Genomic DNA, 16814 nt, shown 5'->3' with positions numbered 1-16814 from the left:
AAAGGTTCTGCTTAAATTAAATATTCTGTAATAAGGAATATGCTCCTTTAATGAAGACAGTCTGTTAAAACCGCAGGCCAAGAGGAACCTCTCAAGGAGGGAAGCTTAGCTCGAGTTACATACTTGTTTCTCTGAGACTAGATTCCTCAATATACCAAAACCAAAAATTGTATAATTTAGCTTTGTGATGCCCCAAAGCTACTAACATTGTGCTTTGCATTAAGATATTAAGTGTTTGAAAATACAGTTCCAATATATTACTTATGGTATATTAAGGGGCTATTAATTCATAAGTAGACGCCAGCTTTTCAGTCTCAACATAGGACTAAATTTCTTTTTCCCCAAAGAAGGCATTTCGCTTCTCCTCTCTCCCTCCTACATTTCCATCACATACAAGAATGAAATAACTGATTTATAGTGTCAGGCTGAATCTCTGCAGGGGTAGGAGGCCACGATACACTTTCTTAAGGGATCAGATAGTTGCGTCCCCAGCATGTGGAAACAGTATACCAGTTGGAGGTTTGGGAACTGAAAGAAAGTTTTTCCGAGAGTTCAGGTGTTACTGGAAGCACTTTACTCGGCCCAGAGTCCCCTTAAGGCGCCGTGGATTGCTCCGGGGAGCAGAGCGGCCGCTGCCGCGGACACCAGCCGCTGGCCGGCTCGCGCTCGGCCGGTCGCCCGCCGGCGGCTTTCATTGGCCCGGGCCGTTTCCAGCGCCGCGGCAGCGCACGGGGAGAGCCGCGAAGCCAACAGCCGCCCGAGCCCGCCGCCCTGCTCGCGGCCCGCGGATGCGCCGGGCGCGGCTCCGCCTCCGTCCAACAGTCGCGGCTCTCGGCCGGCCGGGCGGGTCCCCGCGGTGCGCTAGCGGGGGATGCGGCGGGGAGAGGGGACCCCCGGGGTTCGGATGATGACCTAGAAAATGCCTTCGGGGCATGCGCCCCAGGCCGTTAAGAGACACAAAACCGACGCCTCGGAGTCGGGAGCGCCGAAGGATGGGGCTGGGCGCAGGGCTGGCCGGACGCCGCGGGCGCAGGATTGGGGGCGCCGCAGGTGTGGGCGGTGCAGGTGGGGCCGCGGCGGGTAACGTCACGGTGGGCGGGCGCGCGGCGGGGGCGGGGCCCAGAGCTAAATAGGGCCTGGGGTCGCGCTGACCGCTCAGTTCCGCTGCTCGCCGCAGTGCGTGCGCTTCGTTTTGCTCTTGCTGCTCGCTCAAAGGTAATGGATGCCACGACTAATGCCCTGGGACTACCGTAATGCTGGCTCGCGTGGAGGCGGGGGGGGGGGGGGGTGGTGGGGAGGGAGTTCGGAATACGAGTAAGAGAATAACTTGAGAGTTAGGTGATTGACATGTTGCCTACATTTAAGACTAAGTTCTCGTGGATAGAGACAAGGATGCAATAGAGAACCCAAATTTAAATTCAAGTCCATCAGTGAATTGAATAGACGTCGGAGCATCTTTAGTTTATCTATGACTTAGGCCAATTTTTCGCCCTCGAAGTTTCATTTTGACCTTGTGTGACCGAGTAGTTGAAAGCAATTTCAAAGAGGTGAGGGCTTTAATGAAAAAGTCACAACTGAGAGGGTCATTCAGTTTATAGCAAATTAAACTAATAGTCAAAGGGGCCAATGGGTGTTAGTGCGTTTAGCTGGGTTTGGCCTGGTGAAAATTGGCTTAGGCTTTTTGAGCCTGTTTGCTATTGTCTGAAAAAATAGTTAACTGAATAAATTCTGTGGATTAAATGGTAACATTGAAAGAGAGAGGAGAACGCCCATGCTCTTTCTTCCCGGATGAGGTAGCCTCCTAATTGTGTCCAGGCTCCTTTTCTTTATAAAAATTGGGATTTTATATTCACAGCTGAGTCGTTCGTTGCTGATTTCTAGAGCTTGAAGGGTACATCTGCATTTTTGTCTCAACGAAACTTGGAAACAAAGAAAATGGCAGAAAACAAGACCGAGGTAATGCTTCCCTTCTTAACCCACTTTTATGACTCAAGAGTTATTCGGCCCACGTACTGTGCTGTAGTTACAAGCAAAATCCATCACCATTAGCACCTAGCAATTCCTGAGGTGTTGGTTGAGGTAAACAAGGCTTTATGTAGATGAAATTGCACTCAAATAAGCGTTTCTATTTTTATCATTGTTTTAAGTAGCAGAAACTACTTGCAATAAGAGCTTAGCAATAGAGGAGAGACAGCGCTCATGCCATATAGAACAAAGACAGCTGGGGATTTTGAGCCTGTGAGGGGTCAATGGATGGAAGAGAGGAGACATCAAGGGCATGGGGATTCTTGCTAAAAAGATTTAACAATTCTTGCTGAAGGCAGGCCAGAGTGATCAGGTATCAAGAGTGGGGCATGAGGAATTTGGTCAGAAACAGCTTGATCAGATGTCAAGGGTTGGGGGTTTTCTCTAAACTGATATAGCAGGATTTTTTTCAAACGGAGCTGGGCAGGGCAAAAAGAGGATGGGGACTAGGTCAGGGCCTAGTCGGAAGCCTCAAGTTTGGTCAAGGAGAGTCCTTGTCAACCAGTTTCCAGCCTGCTGCCTACCTGGACCACAGGCTTCAGCAGTTCACTCTGCTGAAGGTCCCTTGTGACTAGGAGACTCAAAATCATTTAAATGCCTTCATAAGTAATTTTCTCTGGAGCTGACTCTAAGCTATAGGAAGCATAAAGCCAGATTCTCACTTGATGGAAGACGTGAGAAGGCTTAGGTGAATTGCAGAGGAAATGCAGGGCCACCGAGTGACTTTCAGACAGAGGTGGTTGGAGGGCCAATGTATTCTAAAAGGTAACTGGGAAATAACGCTGTTTTTTTCTTATTTAATTCCTAAAGTCATGCATGATTTAGAACACTTCCCTTTTATTTGTCAAGTTTCAGTGCAGTGGTGTGGTTGGTGGTGATTTTGAAGCTGTCAGGAAGAAGGGGATTGAGTTTGATCCTCCGTTATACAAACAGCGTTACTTCTTCGTGAAAGACTTGGTGAATCAACATAAGACCAAGAAGGTGGGTATTTCTTACCCAACGTTCACTTGTTAAATCTGTCTTATGAAATGTTTTGTCAAACAAGAATGAAATCTTATTAAGGACTTAGTAAGCAGAGACGATTCAAAAAGATTGTCAGGAGGGAAAATGATTATTGTAATAGGGTGAACGCTGTGACTGTGAAATCCACATGTGTCTCAATAGTTGGGGAAAAAGCGTTTTTTTTTTTTTTATATAAGTAAACTAAGAAAAAGCTGGATGAGAACAAGTAGGATAAACGGGTGGTGTGATTGGTAGTAGTTATCCTGAGGCCAGCCTATTTTCTGGGAGGGAGCCTGAAGTAGAGGCCGCTTGTTTCCTGAGATTGAGGGCAGTGCAAAGTTCAGGGGCCTGTGGGAAGGAGAGAAGCTTGACCACAAGTTGGTTAACAAGAATTTTGTTGTGATCAGTGGGATAAGTTGTTAAGCTAACCATTTAAGGCACAAGGTGGCCTCTGAGTATGAGGGAAGATTCTTGAAAGCCTGTGCTCGCATAGGTGGATTCCTGTAACCTGTTTACCGGGAGCACAGGGTTCAGGTAGTTGAACATTGCCAGTTTCAAATGTGAAAATCTTGACATTTTACTGTTGGATGTGATCTTGTAGGTTCCACGTTTCTAGAGAGTTTAGTCAGAACAGCAGGCAGACCAGTCTTGCGGACATAGGTATTGTGGTTCTTTGTAATTGGAGGATAATGAACATACTCAGCTAGTTTCAGGGGACAGTCATGATTTCATACAACATACAAACATCAGGCAGTAGATATCTGGTTACCAAACTATGGATTGGATGGTCTGGATGGAGACCAGAAGCTGGTAAATTGAATTTCTAGATGGAAGGCTTTTTCTGGTTTTATTTTTGAGGAAGATTAGCCCTGAGCTAACATCTGCTGCCAATTCTCTTTTGCTGAGGAAGCTTGGCCCTGAGCTAACATGCATGCCCATCTTCCTCTACTTTATATGTGTGGGATGCCTACCACAACATGGCTTGACAAGCGGTGCCATGTCCGCACTCGGGATCTGAACCTGTGAAACACAGGCTGCCAAAGTGGAACATGCACACTTAACTGATGCACCACCGGGCTGGCCCCAGGCTTTTTCTTGTTTCACTTTCAAGACTTGGTGAAGACTTTGTGTGAAACTTTCCTTGTTTTAACTACACCACTGCTATTTCTATACTTGTACACTGTTGCAGCTACGCGTTTGTAACCCTATCAGGGCACAAGAATTCAGTTGAAGCATTGGAAATTGCCTCTTTGGCAGCTCACAGTTCAGTATGAGTATTTCTTGGGGTTTGAAGTAATGCTTTGTCAAATAAATTAAATGACTATGAGAAACGAAAGTAAAGAAAGTAAAGCTTTCTTTGCTGAAGCATGAAGCTGACTGTTTAAGGACCCAAGTACTGATTTTGGAGGGGAACAGTACGTGTTCCTAATCTTTTCTCCTATTATGTAGACAATAGCAATGACTCTAGATTAGGAGCTCTTTCTATGAAGAAATTACTTTGAAGGGGATTAACTGTGCAAAATTTCAAAGAGGAAATTTAAAAATCTTCCCAGCAACTCTTGTCAACGCACTGGTTCCGTTCCTTGGGTTGCAAACCAATCCAGACTCAAAACCTCCTTTCATTCTCTAAGGACTTGTACTCTAATCCCTCCTGTTAATTTATGATCAGCTTGCTCTTGAAGGCTTTGCCCTTCAGCTGTTGGGCTGTTTTGGTGGGAGTGGGGTACAATGGGACAGTGGGAGGAAGGCATGGAGCCCTTGGTATCCACTTTCCCTTTGTAGCAAAGTTTCGAGATTAGTGTTGGTGTAGGATTCTGTCTGGGTAATGCCTCCTTTCGGTGTCACTGTTGAGTTGTTTGGATTTCCTAGGACCAAGGGAGTCCATGGGCAGGCCTGGGAAACATGAGAATTCTGCAGCGTCAGTTATAGGCTAAAGAATGATAGACCATTAAGGAAAATGGTAGTCTGTCTAATGAGTTTGGTAAAATTAAACTCTATAGACTTTGCTTTTTGGCAGGATTGCACCTACTACTGGGGATCAAATACTTAGTAGGATAGGTTCAGCTCAGTTTCTGCATGGAAGACAGTTGGGCATACTATACCATATATTATACTATGTTGTATTGGGTATAAATTAGTGCAATTTAGTGCTCTTCCCATAATTTGCTTCCTGAAACTAAACTTTTTATTTCAGTTCTGTTTCCCTTCTTCCACTGTCCTATAAAAGTGCCTTCCTCAAAAAGGAAAATTACTGAATGACAGAGGGAGCAACATTCAGGCAGATTGCAAGGTTTACCTAATATGTTTAAGGAAAAGGTTCTGTGGTCAAACTCAATTGAGGAAAAAGTTGGTTAAATAAGGTTGAATGTACCTTCACTGCTAAGATGTAGTATGAATATGCCAGAGGGGAATTAGTGTTCCCTGGAAAACAACTTGGTATATACTGCAGCAGAGAACTCATGATCTCGATTTTACCAAGTGCAGTTTTCTGATGGAGTGAATTTTGAGATACAAAATAGTATGTTTTAGTTTTAAACCCTTAAACCTATTTATGCATTTTAAGAGAATACTTGGGGGCCAGCCTGGTGGTGCAGTGGTTACGTGTGCACGATCTGCTTCAAAGGCAGCCTGGGGTTCACCAGTTCGGATCCTGGGTGTGGACATGGCACCGCTTGTCAAGCCACGCTGTGGTAGGCGTCCCAGATCTAAAGTAGGGGAAAAGGGGCTCGGATGTTAGCTCAGGGCCAGTCTTCCTCAGCAAAAAGAGGATTGGCAGCAGATGTTAATCAGGGCTAATCTTCTTAAAAAAAACTACAAAAAGCATAAAGCATAAGGCTAAAAAAGAATACATGAAATATTATTTAGTATTCAGAAATAGTTCATGTCCCAAGAAAACTACTGAAGGCTGGATTAGAGCCGATTAGCTACCCTAGAAGCTGATTTGAGTTATCTTTTTAGTGTGGGTGCCCTATTCAGGCATACTGATTTGTCTTTTATACAGTATTTTTACTGTACCTTTTCTGTGTTTAGCAGTTGTGTTAAACAATTGTCTACAGGATGCAGTAGAGAAACATTCTGTACAGGTTTATAGCCTGGGAACAATAGGCTGTGCCATATAGCCTAAGTGTGTGGTAGGCTTTACCATCTAGGTTTGTGTAAGTGCTCTCTGATCCCACAATGACAAAAATCGCCTAACGATGCATTTATCAGAACATAACCCCATCGTTAAGGAAGAGACACATGACTGTATTATGGTCTTATTTCTGTTGCTCAGAGTTTTTGAACATATTGTCTTCTGGCTATAAATATCTTTGGAATAATGATACTCTGTCTCATCTACAGGTTGCAGACTTGGGGTGTGGTGACAATACGCTCTTATGGATCCTAAAAATCCACAGTTGTGCTGAACTGCTTGTTGGAGTAGATATCAATGACTCTGTGTTACATTACTCAAGGTAATACCTATTTTCTGAAAAAATTGCTCATTAATCTAAAACTAATCTAAAACACTAATGATACTTAGAGGAAGTGTCTGTTATGTAACTTGTTTTAAAAGATTGGCAGTATGAGAGCCTCAAGCTCACCAAATAACACTAATTGGCTGTATGTGCTGTGAATAATACCTGTGTTTTGTTTCTACCAATGTAGAAAGTATAGCCTCAGTTAAGTAGTTATAGTAGTCAAGGCATTGCAATTCAATTTCAAATTGCGAAATCAATTACTTCAATGCTAGACACCATGATACCTTATAGAAGAGGATGTAAATTGCACCAGAGCACTGGGGCAAAGGCCCCAGGCCTCCAGTTTGAAACAGAGCAGCGCTCCAATCTCTTTGATGTTAGGCTTCCAGAAATTGTTTCAAGAATATTATTCTTCGAAAGAGCAAAAAGTTAAAAAATCACTGATCCGGAGTAAGCTGAAAGACCAAAGGTATTAATAATGAGAGCAATATCAAATATTCAGAAATCTTGTTCTCTAACCAGTTTTTTCCCTGTGAGAGAGGAGGAAGTTACCCTCTGACCTGGTGCTTAATACATCAAGTCAGGGAAAACAGGCCGTGTCAGACTTGGCAATACAGGTAGAAGATAATTATCAGAGGATCAGAGTTCTATTGCTGGTGAGATTTACTATGTAAATTGCTGTGTTCAGATGGTCCTTTCTAATTCAAAAATGCTTCCGCAGGAATAAGCTATCCCCATCCTGGGGGGACCAGCTGAGTCCCCGGGATCTGGATTTGACCGTTACTCTGTATATTGGCTCTGCCGTGGAGAGAGATAGCCGTTTACGTGGGTTTGACTTAATAACATGTATTGAATTGTAAGTATTAAACTGATTCTTACTGTATAAATTCATTTAAAAACTTGAGTGAATTTGCTCAGTAAATTTAGTGTGCTAAATATATACTTGTCATAATCTGAATTCTTATTTGTAAAGAAAATTGCTTGCCAGTTGGGACTAGCTTTTTACTGGACATTTTATTTGGAAATAATTGCAAATTTATAGGTCAGTTGCAGAAGATAAATGGGACCAGAAACACCCAATATCCCCTTGATTATCCAGATTCACCTATTAATATTTTCCTCATTTTCTTTGTCATTTGTGTTTGTGCCTTCCCTCTTCCTCTCTCTCCCCATCTCCCTCCAAACAGTATTTTTCTGAACCATTTAAGGGTAGGTTTTACCCTTTGCCCCGAATAAATTCAGTATGCATTTCCTAAGGCAGGTATTAATGAGAATATTTTTCGTTTTTGGCTCTTGGTGATTAGATTTAGGTTGTGCATTCCTAGAATATTGTAGAACACTGAAGACGTTATTTGGGTTCTTGTCCATCTGGAGGCACCAATGTCCATTTGTTTCTCCTTGGGGATGTTAATTTTGATCCCTAGTCAAGGTGTGTTGCTCTAATGTATAATTAGTGTTTTGTTTTTTCTTGCACAGCTAATAAGCAGTCTAGGAGGAGAAACTTTAACACCGTGCAAATTATCTTGCCACTCATCCATATTTCCCCCTAGGTTTAGCATTCATTAATGGTTCTTTCCTGATCCCATCTATATGCCGAGGTGGTGAGTGTTTTTGCAATTCCAGCACTACCTGTACCAGTTAACCCTACCATATGGGAGACCCTCCCTTCTCTCCATTTATCATCAGGATGAACTCATGAATTCCTGTTTTTTAATGGTTTGTAACTTATCACTGTGCGTTATTTTGTTGCTCAGATTGTCCCAACATTGTTCCAAGCTGGCTCCCATTTTGTTTTGATCTGTCATTTTTGTGAGCTCTTATTTTCTGGCATAGGAAGATGTTCCAGGCTAGTCGTCAACCTTTTGTTCCCCAGCCTTGGAACGAGCCATTTCTCAAAGGAGTTCTGGTTCCTTTTCATGGGAAATGGTATTCAGAAACCAAAATATGTGCCTCTTAGGATCTTCTAGTAGTAGTTAAAGGTTTTACTCTGGGGTCACTTGGCATGATGGTGTGTTCAGATTGATTTCCAATTTTTAGTAATGTGTTCTCCAGAGCAGAGTGTTTGCTTTTTTTGTATTTTCTATTGCCTTACACATAGTAGACACATAATGTTTGAAATTATGGGAAACATTAGAACATTGGAGAACCAAGGAGCAGTGATAAGATTAGAAGGGAGACTGGTGATAACAATCACCTCTTAATATATTTTAGTCTCACAACTTATACATAAATATGTCCAAATTGTCCTTGAATCTGTTTCATCTTTTGAACCCATATACCCCTTTTAATTTAATTTCTTTTATTGTAAAATATACATAACCATTTTCCATCCTAGCCACTTTGAAGTGTATAGTTAAGTGGCATTAGCATTTGTGTTGCTGTGCAAGCATCCCCACATCCACAGAACCTTTCATCTTGGCAAAACTCGCTCTCTCCCCATTAAAGAAGTCCCCCTTAGTTCCTCCTCCAACCCCTGGCAGCCACCATTGTATCTTCTGTCTCTGCGAATGGGCTGTTCTAGGTCCCTCCTCTAAGTATAATGCAGTATTTGTGCTTTTGTGGGTGGCTTGTCTTACTTAGCATGATGTCTTTTAGGGTTCATCCATGCTGTAGCCCATGTCAGAATTTCCTTTTTAAGGCTGAATAGTATTCTATTGTGTGTATATTTTGTAGTTGGTCCATTCATCTGGTTGTGGACACGTGGGTTGGTTTCCACCTTTTGGCTGTTGTGAATAAGGCTATTGTGAACATGGGTGTACAAATATGTGTCCCTGCTTTCAGTTGTTTTGGATGTATCCTCAGAAGTGGAATTGCTGGATCATATTGTAATGTTTGTTTCCATTACATTTGTAACGTACTTTTTTCCATAGCAGATATATCATTTAAACATTTCTACTAAGAGGGCACAAGAGTGAGTTTCTCCACCTTCTTGGCAACACTTAACTACTGTAGTTTCTGTTTTCCTTTACTATTTTTTCCTTTTTTTTTAATGGCCACCATAATGAATGTGAGGTGGTATCTCACTGGTTTTCATTTGCATTTTCCTAATGATTAGTTGAGGGGAAGTCACAGAGGCAGGTATGACATGTCTATGACCCAGACCTGGAAGGGGCACATATCTCTTCCACTCTATTTGTGAGAACTTAGGCTTGTAGCCACACCTGGCCTGAAAAGGGCTGGAAATGTATCCTCTAACTGGGCAGCCATCTGCCTGTGACAGCTCTTACTAGGGAAGAAGGGTAGCTTAGATTTGGTGGGACTGGTAGTGACCAGCACAAGTCGTGAGCAAACCGTCCGCCCTCGTGCTTGTTCTGATGTGTCCTGTTGACCACCTCCCTTCCCCTATTTCCCTGTTGGAGTGTGCAAACCTTTGGATTCCTCTTGGCAGCATTGAAGCTGAGGGGCAGGTCTGCTAACTGAGCCTGGTAACACATCACAAGGTGCTGCCACCTTACCGATGGGACCCCACATTTCTTAGAGATGCGGGGAGGGGGTGGGAGTAGAGAAAGCAGAGGCCCAGGAGGAGTGTTAGAAGGTTTTGTCTTTGAAGCCTGGGGGAGGAAATTGTCTCCCTTTTCTGCACAGTGGCTGGGAATTTGCTCGTGGATTGGTTTGAAGCTCAGCCCCTGGGAAGCACTTGTGGATATCTGGTTTCTTTAGGGCAAATCGATTTAGATGGAATGTCAGCCAGACTATCAGACTCATTTTGGGGAACTTCTAATTTTCATGTAATTGCAAATTCACAGTGAAGTTAGAGGAATAGTACAAGAAAGTCGTTCACCAATTGTTTACATTTACTTTGTCTTTTTCTCTATATATTTGTGAATATTTTCCTATCTGAACCATTTGCAAGTTGGAGGCATATCCCCTAACCCTAAATCCTCTAGTATTTATTCTAAGAACAAAGACTTTTCTTAAACATGGTATAATTATATCAGGAAATTTACCATTGATAAAATACTATTATCCAACCTACAGTCCATACTCAAAATTCATCACTTATTCCTGTGATGTCCTTTTATAGCTGTTCATATTTAGCTCTCATTTAAATTCGTCCAGGATCGTAGGCATTTAATTGTCATGTCTCTTTGGTCTCTTTTAATCTGGAACAGATGTGCTCAGTCTTTCATTGTCTTATTTGTCCTTGATATTTCTGAGGAATACTTGCTAATTATCTTGTAGGGTGTCAATCTGGGTTTATCTATTTCCTCATACATTCAGGGTATGCATTTTTGATGAGAATACCATAGAAGTGATATTGTGCCCTTCCTGGTGTATCATATCAGGGAGGTACCTGCTCAGATACCTTTTTTTAAATTTTTTTTTGCTCTTTTGCTGAGGAAGACTGGCCCTGAGCTAACATCCATGCCCATCTTCCTCTATATATGGGATGGCTACCACAGCGTGGCCTGCCAAGTGGTGCCATGTCCACACCCAGAATCTGAACCGGCGAACCCAGGCCACCAAAGCAGAACATGTGAACTTAACTGTGCCACCGGGCCAGGCCCTCATACCTTTTTTAAGAGGTGTTGACAGTGAGGCCCAGAGATCACAGCAAAGGACCTTAGTTGGATAAGAGGACACCATGGGCCAAGGGGAGGATGAGAATTGTTTTTAGGTCATTTAAGCACTTTTACATATATGCAAAGAAAGGATAAATCAATGTAGAGACAAATTGTTTTGCTAAGACAATTAGGAAATACTTGTAAGTGAAGCTTGATTTTATTCCATTGCTCTCATTACCACTTTAGAATAGAACATTTGAATTCAGAAGATCTGGCCAGGTTTCCTGAAGTTGTATTCGGATACTTCTCTCCATCCATGATCGTCATCAGCACACCAAACTCTGAGTTCAACCCCCTGTTTCCATCGGGTAACGCCTTAAGAGACCTAGATCACAAGTTTGAGTGGAACAGAATGCAGTTTCAGACCTGGTGAGTTCTCAATGTTTTTGTTTACAGTCATGCGGCGCTTGACGATGGGGATGCATTCTGAGGAATGAGAGGAAGTGAGGTGAATGATGTAGGGTTAGGCCAGTATTAACCTTTGGTCTTCTACCCAGAAATGTAATGCCTTTCCATCTTAACTAAGCACTGTGGCTGTCACTTTTGCAGTTTGAGGTGGAACAGCAAAACCAGCGTGAAACTTTTTCCTGCTTCACAATTTCTTGCCTAGAAGATTCATTCTTACTGTAGATCTTAGCAACCTCAGCATAGAATTTTTCTTTCCTTAAGTCAGGAAACTGAGTTTTTCACTTAAAGGAAGCACTTTGATGGCTTCTTTGGCATATCCGAATTGCCAGTATCACTGCTCTTGAGCTTTGGGGCCATTATTAAATAAAATAAGGGTTACTTGAACACAGGCACTGAGATACCAAAGACAGTTGATCTGATAACCAAGATGGCTGCTGACTAATGGGTGGGTTGTGTAGACAATGTGAATACCCTAGACAGAGGGATGATTCACATCCTGGGCAGGATGGAGCAGGATGGCATAAATGAGATTTCATCACCAAATTTAAAACTTATGAATTGTTTGTTTCTGGAATTTTCTATTTAGTATTTTTGGACCATGGTTGCCCATGGGTAACTGAAACCATGGGAAGCAAAACTGGATTGGGTCAGGGAGGATGACGCTTAATATATTTAACAGTAGCTCTAAGTTTAGAAAAATTATTCCTGTTCTGATTTCAGGGCTTTAGATGTGGCAAATCGCTACAATTACTCTGTGGAGTTTACCGGTGTTGGGGAACCACCAGCAGGAGCTGAGAACGTTGGATATTGTACCCAGATAGGGATCTTCCGGAAAAATGAAGCAAAGGCAACCAAATTGTGCATTTCAGAGCAGGACGATGAACACGTTTATGAACTTGTGAGTATCTTCCTGAAGTAGCTCCCAAGGCAAGAAGTACGTTTATTAGGATGGTGAGGTTTTTGTACGAGTCCCCAGTGGAGAGAGAAGTGTAAATGACCTTATTTTGAGGTTGACTCTAGGAGAATCATTCTTGCCCTACAACCACTGGCAGAATTGGTCTATGGCGGCTCTTGAGACTGCCTGGCCTTTTGCCATGTCTCAAAGCATATTACAGAGAATAATCTGCTGGAGTCTTAGAATGCTTCCAAGGTGTTGTGCCAGCAGCCCGCTTTTGTATTCTGCCAGGATCATCAGAAGGAAAGTGGAAAGCCAGCAGCAGTTCCTCTGCAACTTGGCTAAGGAAATGCCTGTCGGAACTGAGCCTTCATGCTTCTCAGACCCTTTTGGTTTGAGGAGGTATGATGAAGAACAAACACAATTTTCCTGTTTAACAGCATTTTTTTTTTTAACTTTTTCCTGTAATATCAAGTAGGAATAATTAAGTTGGTGTGAATTGGTGGAAACCTGGCTGAGAGAGACTTTGTGCCTTAGAATTTTGAAAGCAAATCAGTTAATGTCCATCCGTGTCAATAGTTGACTTCCATTATAATTGGGGCATTTTTGATTCATAGGGTTTGACAATACGTACATATGGTTAATGTGTATATGCAGTTAATTCCTAATTGTGGTAAAATGTTTTGAAAATTTTCCTATATTAAGTGTTTTGTGTTTTTTCCCTTCAGTTTTATACAGAATTGTATCCGAGTTTACAGCAAGAAAAAGTGCGTAAATTTGTAGTGCTTAATGAAGTGTACCGACAAGTCTACCTCATGAGACGCAGATTTATTAAAATTCTGGATCCGCTGGCTGCCTCTATATTTAATTCAGCAGACTGTGACCCTGCAAAAGTGGAGGAGAGACGGCTTCTTGGACCACCAATGTTCACAGATGCCCGATTAGCTGAGATCAGACTCCTTGGACCACCCTTCACAGAAGCTGAAAAAACCGAGTTCATACTCCTTGGACCGGCCTTCACAGAAGCCGAGAAAACCAAGATAGTGAATTCTCCCAAACCTTTTTGTGTTGGAAATGAGTTTTGTGTACCCCTAGAAAGGCTTCTTGCTTATCCCAAGGTGAACCGTATATGTGACAGCATAGAGACGCTAAAAATGTACATTGCTGACACAGTAACACTGAGCAGCGATGGTTCTGCAATGAAGGTTGACATACCTGATCATGATGATTACTGAGCCATCCTCATTTCCTGTAATTCGGGGTCTTAACAGTAGTTGGGTTCATTTAGAATTTAAACTTTTTGTGTAGTCATGATTCAAGAAACTTTTTTGAAATTTCCTATCTTTTTTTTTAATATGCTTTTTTAGCAGGTAGGTGTTGATAGTTTACAATGTAATATACTTATGTTTTTTGTGTTAGAGCTATATGTTGAATGTGACAAATAAAACATTTTAAAGAAAAGTGAATTATCAAATTGTTTTAAAACCTTTCCCCATGGGGTAAGAGTCGCTTTAAAAATCTTTCTAGGGTTCTCTACTTTTGGGCTTAATTCTAACCTGTAATACTTAGCCTAAAACATCATACAAAAGAGGAAGGCAGTTGTTTGAAGGGAACGGAAATCTCTGCATGATGCAACCACAGTCCACAGTTTTTGAGCACCCACCCCTTTTGAGAGCTTCCTGGTTGGAATTGGGGTGGTAATAGCAGTGGGAGAGAGAAACGCAGCTTCATACAATGGGGGAAAACAATGGTCTAAAGGAGAGGTATTTCTTTCTGAGGCACAGGAGTACAGAGGTAAGCCAACCATGCATGGCAGCTCTGGTACCACAGGGACCCATATGTCCATCTTGCTGTTCTGTCCGGGGTGTGCTCATCAGCGACAAAGATGGATGATTGAGCTTTCGCTACCCCTTGCATATTCCAAACCAGCAGAAAGGAAAAAGGGACAAAGGGCATGTGCTGGCTGTCTGGTAAGGTTTTCTGCAAGTTAAACACCACTACTACTTCTTGACCAGATTGAAGTCTCATGGCCACACCTTGCAGCAAAGGAAGCTGGGAGGTGTACTCTTGTTCTGGGAGGCGGTGTGCCCACTTGGTGGCCTTCTGCCAAGGAATAAGGGAAGATAAGACAATGTGGCAACTTGCTACAAGTGGAATAGCCTGATAAGTTGAAACAGGCTGAGGCTTCCTGGGTGCGGTAATTCTCAAGCTGAATATTTGGGGTTAATACAGTCATGCACTGCCTAACGATGTTTCACTCAGTGACGGCCACATATGATAGTGGTCCCATAATAGGACCATATAGCCTGGGTGTATGGTAGACTGTACCATCCAAGTTCATGTCACTATGGGATTTACATAAGGAAACATCCCTAAGAATTTACCCCATCCCTAAGTGACAGATGACTATAGGAGAAAGTGGATTTGGGGTGTGGGTGGGAAGAGATTCTAGAAGAGAACAGTCTATTAGTCACATGACTCCAGGGAACCAGCTGTTCTCTCCTTAAATTTCCTAGACTGCTCCATCAGATGCCTCCCTGCCACATCCTTACACTGATAATCCCTGCTGAAAGCATATGATCTAGAGATTTACACTTCTTTTCCCACCCCTCCGCACCCTCACAAAAGGCCCCCTGCGTGTCCTCAAATTTCTAGGCCTCCCACAACTTTTGTCCTAGGGCATCTTTCTTGTTGCTCTTTGTTACAGCTAAGATTTCTAGAGAAGGCTAGCTAGCCCTTTATCTTTGTTTCAAGTTTAATCACCTCCCAGATGCCTTTAAGTGCTCACGGCCACCCTGAGTGATGGAACCATCTCTTCCTCAGGGCCCCACCCAGTCTCTGTAACTCCAGTACCTGCATTCTTGGCATTTGTCTTGACCCCAACCCCCAATTTGATACAGACATTTCTTTGCCCATTGAAAGGTTTATGAATGCTTTAAGCCAGGGGTCAGCAAATGCTCTTGTAGGGTCAGAGTAAATCTTTTCAACTTTGCAACTGTTTCATACTGAGTTAGGGTGGAAAAGCAGCCAATAGATAGTATGTAAAGGAGTGGATGTGGCTGTGTTCCACTAAAATGTTAATTAGAGCTGCCAGATTTTGTCCATAGTTTACAGACCCGTCGTATAGCCTTAACTCTTCAGCACTACAGAGATCAAGGCCTAGGGGCCGGCCCGGTGGTGCAGCCATTAAGTTCTCACGTTCAGCTTCTCGGCGGCCTGGGGTTCACCAGTTGGGATCCTGGGTGTGGACGTGGCACCGCTTGGCACACCATGCTGTGGTAGGTGTCCCACATATAAAGTAGAGCAAGATGGGCACGCATGTTAGCTCAGGGCGAGGCTTCCTCAGCAAAAAAGAGGAGGACTGGCAGTAGTTAGCTCAGGGCTAATCTTCCTCAAAAAAAAAAAAAAAAAAAAAAACCAAAGAAAAAAAGAAATCAAGGTCTTTCTAAAGGGAAAAAACATTAGACTATTTCCTATTGCTATAAATGCAGCCACAGTCAGGTTTGCTAAGGGAATTTTTAGCCCACTTGTGTGTATAATGGGGGCCGTAACCACATGGTATTCTTGTAAGCACTAAGAATAGTGTTTGGTCCATAATGTTCTGTCTGAGGTAGCTGTGTTAATCTTAGGAGTGTCAGATAATTTCAGTATCCATTCTGGAGAATAAGGCTCATTCTTGTATCCAGGCAGCCAATTTCCATAGTGAAGCATATTGCAGACCTGGAAAGTGAACACAATCATTCTACAAGGTTCTGAGGCAGCATGGTCAAACACCCAATTAGTTAAAAAAATAAAACTGGCAAACCTACCTTTTGTATGTATAGAATCTTCTCTGCTCTATGAACAGAATGGGTTGCATATTGTCAACCAGATCTCAAGTGTCTCACAGATACCTACAGAGAGCTGCTGAAATGAGTCTAGTCCTCTCCAGCCACTGCCCCTGTGAGACTTGCCATCTGCTGTCACTTTACCACCCCTCCTGGGGCATCCCCAGCTCATTGGAAACCTGACCCCCAGGGCGCACTGCTGGATGGTCAGTCCTTTATCTCTGCATTTCTGAGCATAATTGTCCCGGAGCTTCTTGAGAAAGAGGACATAAAAGAAATTTTTTATTCTTGAATGTCTGAAAATGTTTATCCTATCTTAATATCTGAAATGTCACAATCATACGCCTTAGTATGAGTGGGCTTTTTCCCTCCATGTGGGGGGATGCATATCAGTAGGCCCATTCTATCTGGAGAAATGCTTTTATATAATTTCTTTAATAAGTCTTCCCTTTGCTCTTTTGTTGGAGAACTCCTTCTGGTTCTAGATTGTGCCTTACATGTTGGGTAAAGCTGATTTGCCGTGTCATAAAACCAGGGCTCCGCGCTGCGTTAGGTCCTGTGGTTTGAGCAGCCTTTGGTGGCAGAGCCTCCGGGGGAGGAGGGAAGCAGTCTTAACCGCGGCCTCCGGCTG

At 42.8% G+C, this 16814-nt stretch overlaps 1 protein-coding gene across 2 annotated transcripts; it reads left to right on the top strand.

Moving 5' to 3' along the window:
• Positions 1-696: 696 nt before the first annotated feature.
• Positions 697-13824, top strand: HENMT1 (HEN methyltransferase 1). 2 transcript variants are annotated; one of them, XM_070486365.1, is made up of 8 exons: positions 697-856; positions 1856-1956; positions 2875-3006; positions 6370-6482; positions 7210-7344; positions 11240-11422; positions 12182-12359; positions 13085-13809. In XM_070486365.1, the coding sequence occupies exons 2-8, from the start codon at positions 1936-1938 to the stop codon at positions 13589-13591; spliced, it is 1269 nt and encodes a 422-aa protein (XP_070342466.1). In that variant the 5' UTR covers positions 697-856; positions 1856-1935; the 3' UTR covers positions 13592-13809. The 2 variants fall into 2 exon arrangements, with proteins under 2 accessions (XP_070342466.1, XP_044605426.2); XM_044749491.2 differs by lacking the exon at positions 697-856 and adding an exon at positions 1075-1215 and having other exon boundaries at positions 13085-13824.
• Positions 13825-16814: the final 2990 nt, after the last annotated feature.

The sequence above is a fragment of the Equus asinus genome, chromosome 16 (genome assembly GCF_041296235.1).
Source record: "Equus asinus isolate D_3611 breed Donkey chromosome 16, EquAss-T2T_v2, whole genome shotgun sequence".
Classification (NCBI taxonomy): domain Eukaryota; kingdom Metazoa; phylum Chordata; class Mammalia; order Perissodactyla; family Equidae; genus Equus; species Equus asinus.
This window is presented reverse-complemented; position numbering and strand designations above follow the sequence as displayed.

Bases quoted from the DNA above. Each gene is read 5' to 3' on its own strand.
- HENMT1 (XM_044749491.2), top strand. From the start codon at position 1,936: ATGGCAGAAAACAAGACCGAG. The intron at 1,957-2,874 runs GTAATGCTTCCC...TTATTTGTCAAG, and splicing joins TGGCAGAAAACAAGACCGAG to TTTCAGTGCAGTGGTGTGGT. The intron at 12,360-13,084 runs GTGAGTATCTTC...TTTTCCCTTCAG, and splicing joins ATGAACACGTTTATGAACTT to TTTTATACAGAATTGTATCC.